General features: G+C 37.6%; 1 protein-coding gene across 6 annotated transcripts in view; it reads right to left on the minus strand.

Moving 5' to 3' along the window:
• Positions 1 to 15,580, minus strand: part of LOC129623203 (catenin alpha-2) — a 674,017-nt gene that overhangs the window by 372,466 nt on the left and 285,971 nt on the right. For all 6 annotated transcript variants that reach the window (XM_055540375.1, XM_055540376.1, XM_055540377.1 and 3 more), the window contains exon 3: positions 2,131 to 2,326. In XM_055540375.1, coding sequence (XP_055396350.1) covers positions 2,131 to 2,326 — 196 coding nt within the window. The remainder of the gene's footprint in view (positions 1 to 2,130; positions 2,327 to 15,580) is intronic.

The raw sequence follows: 15,580 nt of genomic DNA on the forward strand, positions 1-15,580 counted from the left end.
CACAATTTTAAATGTCTGTGTATCAAAGGATACAATCAACAGAGTGAAAAGGCAGCCCATAGGAAGGGAGAAAATATTTGCAAAACAATATCTGATAAAGGGTCTACTCTTATAACTCTACAACAACAAGGCAATGGGCTTAAATAAACATTTATTCAAGGAAGATATAAATATAGCCAACAAGCACATGAAACAATACTCAATATAGCCAATCATTAGAGAAATGGAAATCAAAATCACAATTAGATATCATCTGACATCCACTGTGATTACTACTATAAGATTAAAAAAAATCACAGAAAATCACAAGGGTCGCCAAGGATATAGAGAAACTAGAACCCTTGTGCACTATTAGTAGAAGTATAAAATGGCACGGCTGCTATGGAAAACAGTATAGAAGTTCCTCAAAGAATTTAAAAGATAACTACATATGATCTAGCAATATCACCTCTGGATGTAAATCCAAAATAATTGAAAGCAGGGTGATAAAGAGATATCTGTATACTCATGCTCATAGCTGGATTATTCACAATGGCCAAAAGGTTAAAGGCACACAAATGTCCACCAACAGATGAATGGATAAATAAAACACAGTATAAATATACAATAAAATAATATCCAGCCCTAAAAAGGAAAGGCATTTTGACATATGCCACAATATGCATAAACCTTGAGGACCTTATGCTAACTGAAATAAACCAATTACAATAAGACAAACACGTGTACCCCAATGTTCATCGCAGCACTGTTTATAATAGCCAGGACATGGAAGCAACCTAGATGTCCATCAGCAGATGAATGGATAAGAAAGCTGTGGTACATATACACAATGGAGTATTACTCAGCCATTAAAAAGAATACATTTGAATCAGTTCTAATGAGGTGGACGAAACTGGAGCCTATTATACAGAGTGAAGTAAGCCAGAAAGAAAAACACCAATACAGTATACTAACGCATATATATGGAATTTAGAAAGATGGTAACAATAACCCTGTGTACGAGACAGCAAAAGAGACACTGATGTATAGAACAGTCTTATGGACTCTGTGAGAGAGGGAGAGGGTGGGAAGATTTGGGAGAATGGCATTGAAACATGTAAAATATCATGTATGAAACGAGTTGCCAGTCCAGGTTCGATGCACGATACTGGATGCTTGGGGCTGGAGCACTGGGACGACCCAGAGGGATGGAATGGGGAGGGAGGAGGGAGGAGGGTTCAGGATGGGGAACACATGTATACCTGTGGCAGATTCATTTTGATATTTGGCAAAACTAATACAATTATGTAAAGTTTAAAAATAAAATAAAATGTAAAAAAAAACAATAAGACAAACACTATGATTCCACTTATATGCATCTAGAGTAGTAAAACTCATCAAAAAAGAAACTCACATAGTGATTGCCAGTGGCTTGGGGGAAGGCAAACTTGGAGGTTGTTTAATAGGTATAGAATTTCAGTTTTGCAAGGTGAAAAAGTTATGGAGATTAGTGACTCAACCATATGATTATACTTTACATGACCAAACTACACACTTAAAATGGTTATAATAATATATTTTATGTGTATTTTACAATTAAAAATTTTAAATATACTAAATAAATAGTATTATTGATAGCTTCCTAGCTATATAATTGATCAACTGGTAGCCAGTTAACCAGATAGAGAGATTTTTGAGAAAAACCATGAACAGAAAATAGAAATTTGGGAATCATACAAAAGCAATAATAATTTTATTACACTGTATTCTTCTCCTCCCTTCATCCATCAAATCTTGACTTTTCAGTGACTTTATAAATATAAAGGCTTCTCATCCTGTCCTCCCCAAAACCTAAGTTTGACAAGAGAGTCTGGTTTCATTAACCAGGTGAAAACAATTTGAAGAGCAACAGCAGACATGGAGTGTCTGTAGCTGTGTTAAACTGCCACAACAAAGAAATCTCTACCTGCCTAAACATCTAATTCCAGCAAAATTAAAAATGAGAAGTGTAGATAGAGGCAAAAAATAAATAAATAAATAAATAAGACTACTCAAAAGAGTAGTCTTATTTAAGAGTAGTCTTATTTTCCTAGAAAAATCCACTGTTTAAACATCATATACATCCCTCTAAAATAATATTATTCTTCCTACCTTGTTTGCGTACATCCTCAACAGCAGCAACCAGTTCTTCTTTGAGATCTTGACTCTCCTTAGCAATCTGTTCACCTTTTTCCAGAAAGTTCTGAGTGGCTTGCTCTACAGATGCAGCCAGTACATGGGCTTTCTTTGACCTTCCTTTCTTTTTGCCGGATGGGCCTTTGTTGCTTGTGTTGACAAGCGTTGTCACCTTAAGTACAAAAAAAAACAATTGTAAAATTCCTTTGCATAAATGTCCAGAAATCGTGTATTATTATCTCATAATTTTAAAATATCCTTTGTATATTAAATCATGAATACATATCACATAGCCTCATCTTAAGGAAAATGTGGAATTATACAGATTAGCATATAAATTAATAGCTATTTATCTCCTGCAGGGGGAAAAAAAAAAAAAGAATGTGAATAAAGGAGGAAGAGCAGACTTGTAAGTAGCTCAAATTTTTCAATCCACTGGAGGTTGTGCTTTCACAGATTGACAAATACAGTGCTGATTAGAGTACCTAGCTTCAGGGAGGAAAGAAAATAGAATAAACGGTGGAAATGCCTTTGAGCTTTCAGTCAGGAAAACCAGTACCCAAGTGAGCTCAAAAGTGAGGACAGAGATGAAATAGTAGTTAATAAATGGTGGACTATCAAAATACCTGATTTACATGTCACTTTCCAAAGGCTTTAAATGAAGATGATTGCTATTTCCGATTTCATCTTATAAAAACAATGTGGTAAATTTGATCCGAAGAGCCTGAATGACTCAGTCTCAACATTTGGTTAACCTGCGAAAATTTCCAGAATAGAAACTAGATTTGCATTATCACTCCTTTTCTAGGTATCATAATTTGGATACATATTTCAATTGCCAAACTTCTTTTAGTGCTACATCTAGAGCAATTTAATCTGCTAACAAAGCTTTTAATATCTTTTAAACCTTATCTCCTATCGACTTCCGAATATTTTCTGCCAGTGAGAAGTCTGGGAGGGAAATGAATGCAACTGTTTCATATTCTCTTTAGCTAGTCATCTACACCTCTGCATTATTTTTATCAGATTCATAGGAATGTGGGTGTTGTAGTTTATTTGCACTGAGGTGTCTATCCTGCTTAGCAAACTAAAGCTTTTATTGGAAGTTATCAAGAAAGCTAGTCTACAGAAAAGTTCTAAATGCTTTAGTCTCTGCTCTTTACTCCAAATTACAGAGCAAGCAAAGTGATTTGGCAAGTCACAATCAACGTCTAGTCAGTTTATTGGGAAAGATATAATACCAGAAGGGAAAAAAAAAGGTATTAAAAAAATGAACTAAGATGATGAATGAAGTAGAACCATTACTTCACATGTGGTTACTATAGAAATGGGAGCCATCATATTCAGCTTTCTTTTGATTGCTAATTAATTAGATACAGAGAATTAAAGAAGGACTCTCTAAGGACATTTAAGCACATAGACTAGCTAAAAAATAGAAAGATAAAATCATTAAGAATAAGACTGCCCAAAAATGGTAGTTAGCTGTAAAATGTATATGGAGTCAGTCAAACTTTATAGTCTTTCCAGTTCACCTACAGAAAGAGCTAGTCACTCAGTTGTGTCTGGCCCTTTGCAACCCCAAGGGCTGTAACCTCTGTCTGTGGAATTCTCCAGGCAGGAATACTGAAGTGGGTAGCTATTCCCTTCTCCAGGGGATCTTCCCAATCCAGGTATCAAACCCAGGTCTCCTGCATTGTGGGCAGATTCTTTACCATCTGAGCTACAAGAGAAGCCCCAACTTACAGAGGCAACCTTCAGAAGACAGACAGTATGTCTCCAAAGTCAATTTACTTAGGGACAAGAGCATTCTCCTTAATGTGGATTTACTCTAACACATTGATGTATAAAAGATATGACACTGAAAGATGAACTCCCAGGTAGGTAGGTGCCCAATATGCTACTGGAAAAGAGAGGAGAAACAGCTGAAGAAGGAGTGAAGAGGCTGAGCCAAAGCGAAAACAACAACCAGTTGTGGATGTGACTGGGGATGGAAGTAAAGTCAGATGCTGTAAAGAACAATATTGCATAGGAAACTGAAAGCTAAGTCGATGAATCAAGGTAAATTGGAAGTGGTCAAACAGGAGATAGTAAGAGTGAACATTGACATTTTAGGAATCAGTGAATTAAAATGGACCAGAATGTGTGAATTTAATTCAGATGACCATTATATCTACTACTGTGGCCAACAATCCCTTAGAAGAAATGGATTAGCCTTCATACTCAACAGAAGAGTCCAAAATGCAGTACTTGTGTGCAATCTCAAAAATGACAGAATGATCTCGGTTCATCTCCAAGGCAAACCATTCAATATCACAGCAATCCAAGTCTATGTCCTAACCACTAATGCTGAAGAAGCTGAAGTTGAATGAAGTCGAATGAAGACCTTTTAGAACTAACACCAAAAAAGATGCCCTTTTCATCATAGGGGACTGGAATGCAAAAGTAGGAAGTCAAGAGATACCTGCAGTAAGAGGCAAGTATGGTCTTGGAGTACACAATGAAGCAGAGCAAAGATTAACAGAGTTTTGTCAAGAGAATGCCCTGGTCATAGAAAACACCCTCTTACAACAACACAAGAGATGACTCAACACAGGGACACCACCAGATGGTCAACACTGAAATCAGAATGATTCTATTATTTGCAGCTGAAGATGGAGAAGCTCTATACAGTCAGCAAAAACAAGACCAGGAGCTGACTGCAGCTCACATCATGAACTCCTTATTGCCAAATTCAGACTTAAATTGAATAAAGTAGGGAAAACCACTAGAACATTCAGGTATGACCTAAATCAAATCCTTTATGATTATACAGTGGAAGTGACAAATAGATTCAAGGGATCAGATCTGATAGAGTGTCTGAACAACTATGGACAGAAGTTTGTAACATTGTACAGGAGGCGGTGGTCAAAACCATCCCCAGGAAGAAGCAATGCAAAAAGGCAGAATGGTTGTCTGAAGAGGCCTTACAGATAGCTGAGAAAAGAAGAGAAGCTAAAGGCAAAGGAGAAAAGGAAAGATATATCCATCTGAATGCAGAGTTCCAAAGAATAGCAAGGAGAGATAAGAAAGCCTTCCTCTGTGCAAAGAAATAGAGGAAAACAACACAATGGGAAAGACTAGAGATCTCTTCAAGGACATCAGAGATACCGAGGGAACATTTCATGCAAAAATAGGCACAATAAAGGACAGAAATGGTATGGACCTAACGGAGGCAGAAGATATTAAGAGGTGGCAAAAATACACAGAAGTATACAAAAAAGATCTTAATGACCCTGATAAGCACAATGGTGTGATCTCTCACCTAGAGCCAGAGATCCTAGAGTGTGAAGTCAAGTGGGTCTTAGGAAATATTACTACGGAAAAGCTAGTGAAGGTGATGGAATTCCAGCTGAGTTATTCCAAATCCTAAAAGGTGATGATGTGAAAGTACTGCACTCATTATGCCAGCAAGTTTGGAAAACTCAGCAGGGGCCACAGGACTGGAAAAGGTCAGTTTTCATTCCAATCCCAAAGAAAGGCAATGCCAAAGAATGCTCAAACTAATGCACAATTGCACTCATCTCACACACTAGCAAAGCACTGCTTCAAATTCTCCAAGCTACGCTTTAACAGTATGTGAACCAAGAACTTCCAGATATTCAAACTGGATTTAGAAAAGGCAGAGGGACCAGAAATCAAATTGCCAACATCTGTTGGATCATAGAAAAAGCAAGAGAATTCTAGAAAAACATCTACTTCTGCTTCATTGACTATGCTATATATAGTCTTTGACTGTGTGTATCACAACAAATTATGGAAAATTCTTAAAAGAGCTGGGAATGCCAGACCACCTTACCTGCCTCCTGAGAAATCTGTATGCAGGTCAAGAAGCAACAGTTAGTACCAGGCATGGAACAATGGACTGGTTCCAAATTGGGAAAGGAGTATGTTAAGTCACTATATTGTCACCTTGCTTATTTAACTTGTACGCAAAATGCTGGGTTGGATGAAGCACAAGCTGACAATGAATCTATCAAAATGATTACATTGTGGTTCATTTTCTGTGAAGACAGACAAATTTCAATTTTTCTGTTATCTCATGGTTCATTACTGTATTAAGCACAGTTTAGGTAATGTTCATAATAGGAAGTCTGTACGAAGTGTCTGTTATGTTTATGCCAAAAAATAAAACATGGAATATTACCAGGAAGGTCCTAAGAAAAGTGTGATTACTTTCAAATGCAGCAAATCAATTCAGTCCTCTTTTAGAAAGCAAACTCATTTACTCACCTGTGGAAGAATGTAAATGGATGTAACAGCACAGAATAGAGGGAAAATTAGGTGGCTCCAAAATACTCATGTCTTAATCAGTTTAGAATAAAGAAATAATTGTTAACTCTCCCCATTGTTATTCAGTGTTTTGTTAAAGTACAAAGTCAACAATTTAGATATGAAAAGAGACAGGACAGATATAAATATTATAAAGGTAGATACTAAATTGTCATTACTTACAAAGATTATGATGGTATCAAGAAAATATAAAAAAAGAAAAGAAAAACTATTAGAACTATTTGTGGCTAATACTAGACAGCAATACAAATCAAGTTGAACAACATTGCCAGTGAAAAATCTAGTTTAAAATACCCTATTCACAATAACCATAAATTGATATTATCCAAGATAACCGTGACACAAAATATAGAACATTGTATGAAGAAAAGTATAATTTTAATGAGGAACATAAAAGATGATCTAAATAATAAAGACACATACCAATAAGCCCTGGAGACTATAAACTTCTGTGCTTAAGTTTGACATTGAGGTTAGGACTGGGTCTGGGGCAGACGTGGCTTACAGACTTTTACATGTCTAGTGCATCTTCTTGGTAATCTTTTAAGAGATGATTATTCTGTAGAAATTCTTGGTTGAATGTCATGCCTCTTCTTACCCTAACCAGGCACTGTCTAATCCCATACCAACTTTCACCCAAGAGTCATTCAAGATCTACACAGTCCCATTACCTCTCTAACAATTTGCAAGCATATCTTTTGTGCAGGAAAAAAAAAAAGAAAACATAAAAGCAACAGATATGCAGAATAATAGCATGAACACAGAAATGTGAAAATGGACATGGTGTTTTCTAGGCAGTAAGGAGACCACTCTCACTTGAGAAGGGAGCTGTACATCAATGATAAAAAAAACAAGGTTGGCAGATGTGGTGGGATAAAACTTTGAAAGGTTCTGAGAGCTGAGCAAAGGAGTCTAGATTTTATTAGTCAGTGCGAATATTTTTTTGAAAATGAGAAGCATGTTTGTTAAAGTGTCCTTGTTCTCCTTCCATTAATTTCTCAGCCCACTGACATTTTACTTTCATTCCCACACATCTTGAAGCAGAGTCCTCTTTAAACTGATCTCTCACTAAGGTAGTTAAAGAATTGCCCGAATCAAATTATTTTTATCTTATCAGACTACTCTGTCTCATTTAGCGCTATTGACTTACCTCTTCTTTCTCCTAGAAATATTTCCTGGCTCGTTCTCTTAGCAACATATCTTCCTTCTCCAAACTCCAATAGCTTTTAGGAAGGCCATCAAGCTTACATCTTTCTGTCCCTACCTTTATCTTCTCCCTTCTACATTAGTAAAGACTTGCTGCTACACCAACCATTTCTTTAAAAATTTATTTTGCTGACTATGCCAAAGCCTTTGACTGTGAAGATCACAATAAACTGTGGAAAATTCTGAAAGAGATGGGAATAGCAGACCATCTGACCTGCCTCTTGAGAAACCTGTATGCAGGTCAGGAAGCAACAGTTAGAACTGGACATGGAACAACAGACTGGTTCCAAATAGGAAACGGAGTACATCAAGGCTGTATATTGTCACCCTGCTTAATTATATGCAGAGTACATCATGATAAACACTGGGCTGGATGAAGCACAAGACGGAATCAAGATTGCCAGGAGAAATATCAATAACCTCAGATATTCAGATGACACCACCCTTATGGCAGAAAGTGAAGAGGAACTCAAAAGCCTCTTGATGAGAGTGAAAGAGGACAGTGAAAAAGTTGGCTTAAAGCTCAACATTCAGAAAACGAAGATCATGGCATCTGGTCCCATCACTTCATGAGAAATAGATGGGGAAACAGTGGAAACAGTGTCAGACTTTATTTTTGGGGACTCCAAAATCACTGCAGATGGTGATTGCAGCCATGAAATTATAAGACGCCTACTCCTTGGAAGAAAAGTTATGACCAACCTAGATAGCATATTGAAAAGCAGAGACATTACTTTGCCAACAAAGGTGCATCTAGTCAAGGCTATGGTTTTTCCAGTGGTCATGTATGGATGTGAGAGTTGGACTGTGAAGAAAGCTGAGCGCTGAAGAATTGATGCTTTTGAACTGTGGTGTTGGAGAAGACTCTTGAGAGTCTCTTGGACTGCAAGGAGATCCAACCAGTCCATCCTAAAGAAGATCAACCCTGGGATTTCTTAGGAAGGAATGATGCTAAAGCTGAAACTCCAGTACTTTGGCCACCTCATGCAAAGAGTTGATTCATTGGAAAAGACTCTGATGCTGGGAGGGATTAGGGACAGGAGGAAAATGGGACAGCGGAGGATGAGATGGTTGGATGGCATCACCGACTCGATGGACATGGATTTGAGTGAACTCCAGGAGTTGGTGATGGACAGGGAGGCCTGGCGTGCTGCAATTGATGGCGTTCCAAAAAGTCGGACACAACTGAGTGACTAAAGTGAACTGAACTGAACTGATAGTTGATTTACAACATTGTATTAATTTCTGCTGTACAGCGAAGTGATTGTTATACAACTTTTTCATATTCTTTTCCATTATGGCTTATCACAGTATATTGAATATGGTTTTCTGTACTGTACAGTAGAACCCTGGTGTTTATCCATTGTATAAATAATAATTTGCATCTGCTCATCCCAAACACCCAATCCATCCCTCCCCCACCTCTTCTCCCCTGTGGCAACCACAAGTTTGTTCTCTATGACTCTGTTTCTGTTTTAAATATAGTTCATTTGTGTCCTTTTCAGATTCCACATATAAGTGATATCATATATTTGTCTTTCTCTTTCTGACTTACTTCACTTAGTATGATAATCTCTAGGTCAATCCATGTTGCTTCAATTTGCATTGTTTCATTATGTTTTTATGACTGAGCAATATTCCATTGTGTGTATATATATATACATATATACGTACATATACCACAATTTTATCAATTTATCTTTCAATGGACATTTAGGTTATTTCCATGACTTGGCTATTGTGAATAATGCACTATGAACATAGGGGTTCTTGTATCATTTCTAAGTATAGTTTTGTATCAACACTCTTTAAGTGGATCTACTGATCACATCATTCAGACTCAATAGCTGTGTCAACTTCTCTCTAAATTTTCAATAAGGTCCCTCTCAGTACATTCCTCAACCTTAGCTTAGAAGGATTCTTGACTTTATCTAGTTCCACCTCAAATATTTCCTCAAAGTCTCTGCCTCTCATCAAAGAAGAGAAAAAATCCTGCAGTTCATAGATGAGAGTATAAGTGGTCAATGGTCTTGCCACCTTGACATAATGATGATCCCAGTGAACCCTGGCCAGTGGAAAAGCTCAGCAGTAGCAGAGGTTTGGCACCTGTTTTCAGATATGTCATGGTATGGTGCTGTTGTCGTTCAATCACTAAATCGTGTATGACTCTCTGTGACCTCATGGACTGTAGCATGCCAGGCTTCCCTGTCCTTTACTATCTCTTGGAGTTTGCTCAAAGTCATGTCCACTGGGTCAGTAATGCTATCTAACCATCTCATCCTCTGCTTCCCTCTTCTCCTTTTCCCTTTAACCTTTCCCAACATCAGGGTCTTTTCCAATGAGTTGGCTCTTCCCATCAGGTGGCCAAAGTACTGGAGCTTCAGCTTCAGAATCAGTCCTTTCAATGAATATTCAGGGTTGATTTCCTTTTGAATTGATTGGTTTCATCTCCTTGCATTCCAAGGAACCCTCAAGAGTCTTCTCCAGACCACAATTCAAAAGCATCAATTCTTCAACATTCAGCCTTCTACACAGTCCAACTCTCACATCCGTACATGACTTCTGGAAAAACCAAAGCTTTGACTATACAGACCTTTGTCAGTAAAGTGTTGTCTCTGCTTTTTAATATGCTGTCTAGGTTTGTCATCACTTTCCTTCCAAGGAGCACATCTTTTAATTTTATGGCTACAGTCAAGGTTCACAGAGTTTCGAGCCCAAGAAAATAAAGTCTGTCACTGCTTCCACTTTTCCCCCTTCTATTTGCCATGAAGTGATGGGATCAGTGTGATATGAGTATAAAACTATGTGACCTATGTCCACCTAATATTCTCATCACCTAATATTCTATTATAGGAATAGACCCTCCATTCTTATACAATGGCAAGTAATGCAGTTAGCCAACACCATTTCATCCTTTCTTTTTCTTGCAATGTGTTTTATTGTAAGACAACTTATCTGACTACATCTCTTCTATTTGATCAGTTCTCTGCTTCCTGGATATATAAGCACAATAAACACAGAAGACATTTTCCAAAATGATAAGCAATGGTGAGGGCACTAAGGCATTTTGTCTTAGCAATTGTGTCCATAACCAACAACAGTGTAGTTTGTCTAAGCCTTACCATAGGGCAGTTGATTCAAAGTAAGCTCTGGAGATTATCACTGTCACCTAGGAACTGTTAGAAATATAGACTCTAAGGCACACTCCAGACCTACTAAAAGAGATTCTGTAATTTAACAAGATTCCTAAGTAATTCATATGCTCAATAAAATCTGAGAAGCACTGAATTCTAGAAAAGCGATTATCAGATTTATCATACCTTAGAGTCACCTTGATCTTGTTAGAAGGCAAATTTGTAGATCTTACAGTGCTTCTGTCTATGTACGTCTCTGCTAGGATATTTCACAATCATCACATAAAATTAGGATATGTATCATTTATAGACTTTACTTTCAGAAACAGCAGTTTAGCTGAAGCAAAAGAAAGTGAGCAAGAAATAGCAATGGCTTCTAGAGGTAAATCTTTCCTCTTATTTTAGGGGCCATGACATATAAAAAACAACTTATCAATGAATTGATCAAATGGTTGAAAGGCAATTTTCTCTATTAGGCAATCACAAGAAACTTGGAAAAGTAAGAGTACACAGATGTGAATGCTGTTACTTAAGCCAATATTTGAACTCGCCAGAAAAACCAATAAAAGAGAACCAAGAGTTGAAAATTAAAAAAAAAAAAAATGATGACTTGGCCACCATTTGACTAGATTCATGTACTCTTCAGATGTGGGTAGTAAGACTTTGTGAATTCTGTTGCTGCACTGCTCTGAGGTATTTCATTTGTCATAATTACTCAGCAAACATAACAGAGAGAGAGAGCTTTGATTACTGTTGCAGCTTAAAAAAATAGCAAGAGCACTGTGAAGTGAATATTTGAAAACAAAATTATCAAAAACAAGTTGTTTATTCCCAAGCAACTAAAGATAAATGAAAAACTCCTTAAAGAGGAAAACTCTTTAATGGAGTTAAAATGCTCTAATGGTAATAGAATCTTAAGTCAGGTTTTGAGAAGTGCCAAGTTAAAAAAATAATTACCAAGTAATGAGTCAAAATGTAGTCTTTCTTGAATAACTCCCAGATAACCTAATCTATCTGGGGCTTTCCTGGTGGCTCAGACAGTAAAGAATCTGCCTGCAATGTAGGAGGCCCAGGTTTGACCCCTGGATCGGGAAGATCCCTGGAGAAGGAAATGGCAACCCACTCCAGTATTCTTGCTTGGAAAATTCTGTGGATAGAAGAGCTTGGTAGGTTACTGTCTAAGGGGTTGCAAAAAGTTGGACACAACTGAGCAGCCAACACTTTCACTTTCAACCTAATCTAGGGTTTCGCTGGTGGCTCAGATGGTAAAGTTTCTGCCTGTAATGCAGGAGACACAGGAGATGCAGGTTCAATCCCTGGGCTGGGAAGAACCCCTGGTGAAGGGAATGGCAACCTACTTCAGTATTCTTGCCTGGACAATTCCATGGACAGAGGAGCCTGGTGGGCTACAGTCTATGGGATCACAAAGAGTCAGAATGGACTGAATGACTAATGTACACACACACACAACTTAATCTATTCATTTAGTATTATATAATAAGCATAAATATGGCTTACTATATATGCTCACCTTGTGGTATAGCCCATTAAAAGTTATTTCCTTGCACAGAATCTCCATGAAATTTAAGGTATATGTATACTGTACATTTTGGAGAGAAACCAGCATGATGATGCTAGTGCTCTATCAAAAAGAAGTGATAATACAGACCTATAGTAGTCACACGGATAACTAAAGTAATATTTCCATGCCATAGAAACTACTGCATTAGAATTTTGTATTGAACTGGTGTTTTTTCCCAAACACAACTACATATACTGCTTTAGAAAAAAAGAAGTAATTACAAGAACCATAGTTATTGATGCTTCCACAGCTTCAGAAGTCAGGATTACAAATGATCTTTTGAAATGATGCACTAGTCATTTAAAGAGGAATAAGAATGAGAAAACAGTGGAAACAGTGGCTGACTTTATTTTGGGGGCTCCAAAATCACTGCAGATGGTGACTGCAGCCATGAAATTAAAAGATGCTTGCTCCTTGAAAGGAAAGTTATGACCAACCTAGACAGCATATTAAAAAGCAGAGATATTACTTTGTCAACAAAGGTCCATCTAGTCAAGGCTATGGTTTTTCCAGTAGTCATGTATGGATGTGAGAGTTGGACTATAAAGAAAGCTGAGCACTGAAGAATTGATGCTTTTGAACTGTGGGGTTGGAGAAGACTCTTGAGAGTCTCTTGGACTGCAAGGAGACCCAACCAGTCCATCCTAAAGAAGATCAGTCCTGGGTGTTTATTGGAAGGACTGATGATGAAGCTGAAACTCCTTTACTTTGGCCACCTGATGGGAAGAGCTCACTCACTGGAAAAGACCCTGATGTTGGGAAAGATTGAGGAGGGCAGGAGGAGAAGGGGATGACAGAGGATGAGATAGTTGAATGGCATCACTGATTCAATGGACATGATTTTGGGTAAACTCCGGGAGTTGGTGATGAACAGAGAGGCTTGGTGTGCTATGGTTCATGGGATCTCAAAGAGTCAGACACGACTGAACTTAACTGAAGAATAATTCTCATCATTTTGTCTTTGAAATTTCCTCCCAGTTATCTGATATTGACAAGGTAGATCAGGATGTATGTTCACTGATACAGAGTCCTGGAAGCATGCATTCTTAAGCTTTGAAGGTAAGGTTTTATTATATCTAAAACAGACCTGAACTGCCACTAGTTGATTACTACTATAAAGAAAGCCTATATGTAATGTTTCCCATTTATTATTTTTGGTAGACTTATTCCCAACTTTTAAATAGGGCCTTCTCACTAAGATGCTTTGATATCTTTCCCCAAATACTTTATCTTGAAGAGTATACAGTTTCCAACTTATGGTGGTGTTACTTACAGACTTTTCAACTTAACAATGGTGAGAAAGCGATATACATTCAGTAGAAATATACATTCATTCTTTGAACATTGATTTTTTATCTTTTCCTGGGCTAGCAATATGTGCTATGATACTCTCTCATGATGCTGGGTAGCTGCTGCTGCTGCTAAGTCGCTTCAGTCGTGTCCAACTCTGTGCGACCCCATAGACGGCAGCCCATCAGGTTCCCTTGTCCCTGGGATTCTCCAGGCAAGAACACTGGAGTGGGTTGCCATTTCCTTCTCCAATGCATGAAAGTGAAAAGTGAAAGTGAAGTCACTCGGTCGTGTCTGACTCTTAGCGACCCCATGGACTGCAGCCTACCAGGCTCCTCCGTCCATGGGATTTTCCAGGCAAGAGTACTGACTGGAGTGGGGTGCTGATGCTGGGTAGATGCAGCCTCAATTCCCAGTCAACCCACCATTCCATGATCACAAGGAGAACTTGTGATCACTTATAACTATTCTGTACTCATACAACTATTCCATTTTTCACTTTCAGTACAGTATTCAATCAGTTACATTAGGGATTCAACACTTTATTTAAAATATGCTTCAGTTATCCATATACATGTATCTATTCTTTTTCAAATTATTTTCCCATGTAGGCTAAAGAATGGAGAAGGCAATAGCACCCCACTCCAGTACTCTTGCCTGGAAAATCCCATGGACGGAGGAGCCTGGTAAGCTGCAGTTCATGAGGTCACTAAGAGTTGGACACGACTGAGTGACTTCACTTTCACTTTTCACTTTCATGCATAGGAGAAGGGAATGGCAACCCACTCCAGTGTTCTTGCCTGGAGAATCCCAGGGATGGGGGAGCCTAGTGGGCTGCTATCTATGGGGTCACACAGAGTCTGACACGACTGAAGCAACTTAGCAGCAGCAGCAGCATAATGAGCTAAATTTCTTGTAACCTCCAAGGAGTATGATCTAGATATACTGCCATCCAGAACTTGTCTGAGAGAAGCAGTATTCAGTTGTGCTTGAAGGAAGTTCAGGCCACCTCTCTCTCCACCTATTATATATCTCAAACACACTAAAAAAAATAAGCAAAGAGAGAAATGGTATTATACTGGACACTGGTGGAAATGTTTATACTGCCTCACTGTTTTATCACTTATCTCAACAGAGGGGTACTCACAAAGGATAGTAGAAAGCTTACTGTGTGTAATCTAAAGTCATAGATAGGATATCATTCTTAACATAATACTGAGAAAGTTTTGTATGATTCTAGTACTTCCAAGAATACTGGAACCTCTCCTTAGAAGCTGGTTTGACTTTATTTCATGGACATTAAATTGTGTAATAGATAAATTGTTCCTTTTTGCACTAATTTTAATTTAAAAAAAAGGCTTAACCAAAGTCTGTGGCCCTATTATAAATGATATAGTTTAATATTTACTATTACTGTATTAGTCTCAATCTTCACTCATCTATACTCATATTCATTTTTTTTTAAATCACTGTCCTTTAAGGTATGTTAACATTTCAGTATTTTATATATACTTTAAAATCTCCAAAAGTCTTTAATGGAAGACAGAAGATACACATTTTCCCCCACACTTTTAAATATGCAAAGTGAGGATGAATTCTATAATCTTTACCATGTAAAAGGTACATTTGATAGAATTTTATTTTTTCTTAAAGGTTTTTAAATATACATATCTTACAATTGATGGCATCTTAGATATGATAAAACATGTAAATCAATCACATGAAACAAACTTGTTTAAAAGATCTAATAACAACACAGATTTTCCTAAAATCTGCATAACTTTCAAAATGTCTACACATACAGCAATGAAAAATGATGCTCAAAATCAAGACACTGAAACAGTGTCAGAATTCACTGAAAGAGCAACTACTTAGAATTGGGGAT

The sequence above is a fragment of the Bubalus kerabau genome, chromosome 11 (genome assembly GCF_029407905.1).
Source record: "Bubalus kerabau isolate K-KA32 ecotype Philippines breed swamp buffalo chromosome 11, PCC_UOA_SB_1v2, whole genome shotgun sequence".
Taxonomy (NCBI): Eukaryota; Metazoa; Chordata; class Mammalia; order Artiodactyla; family Bovidae; genus Bubalus; species Bubalus kerabau.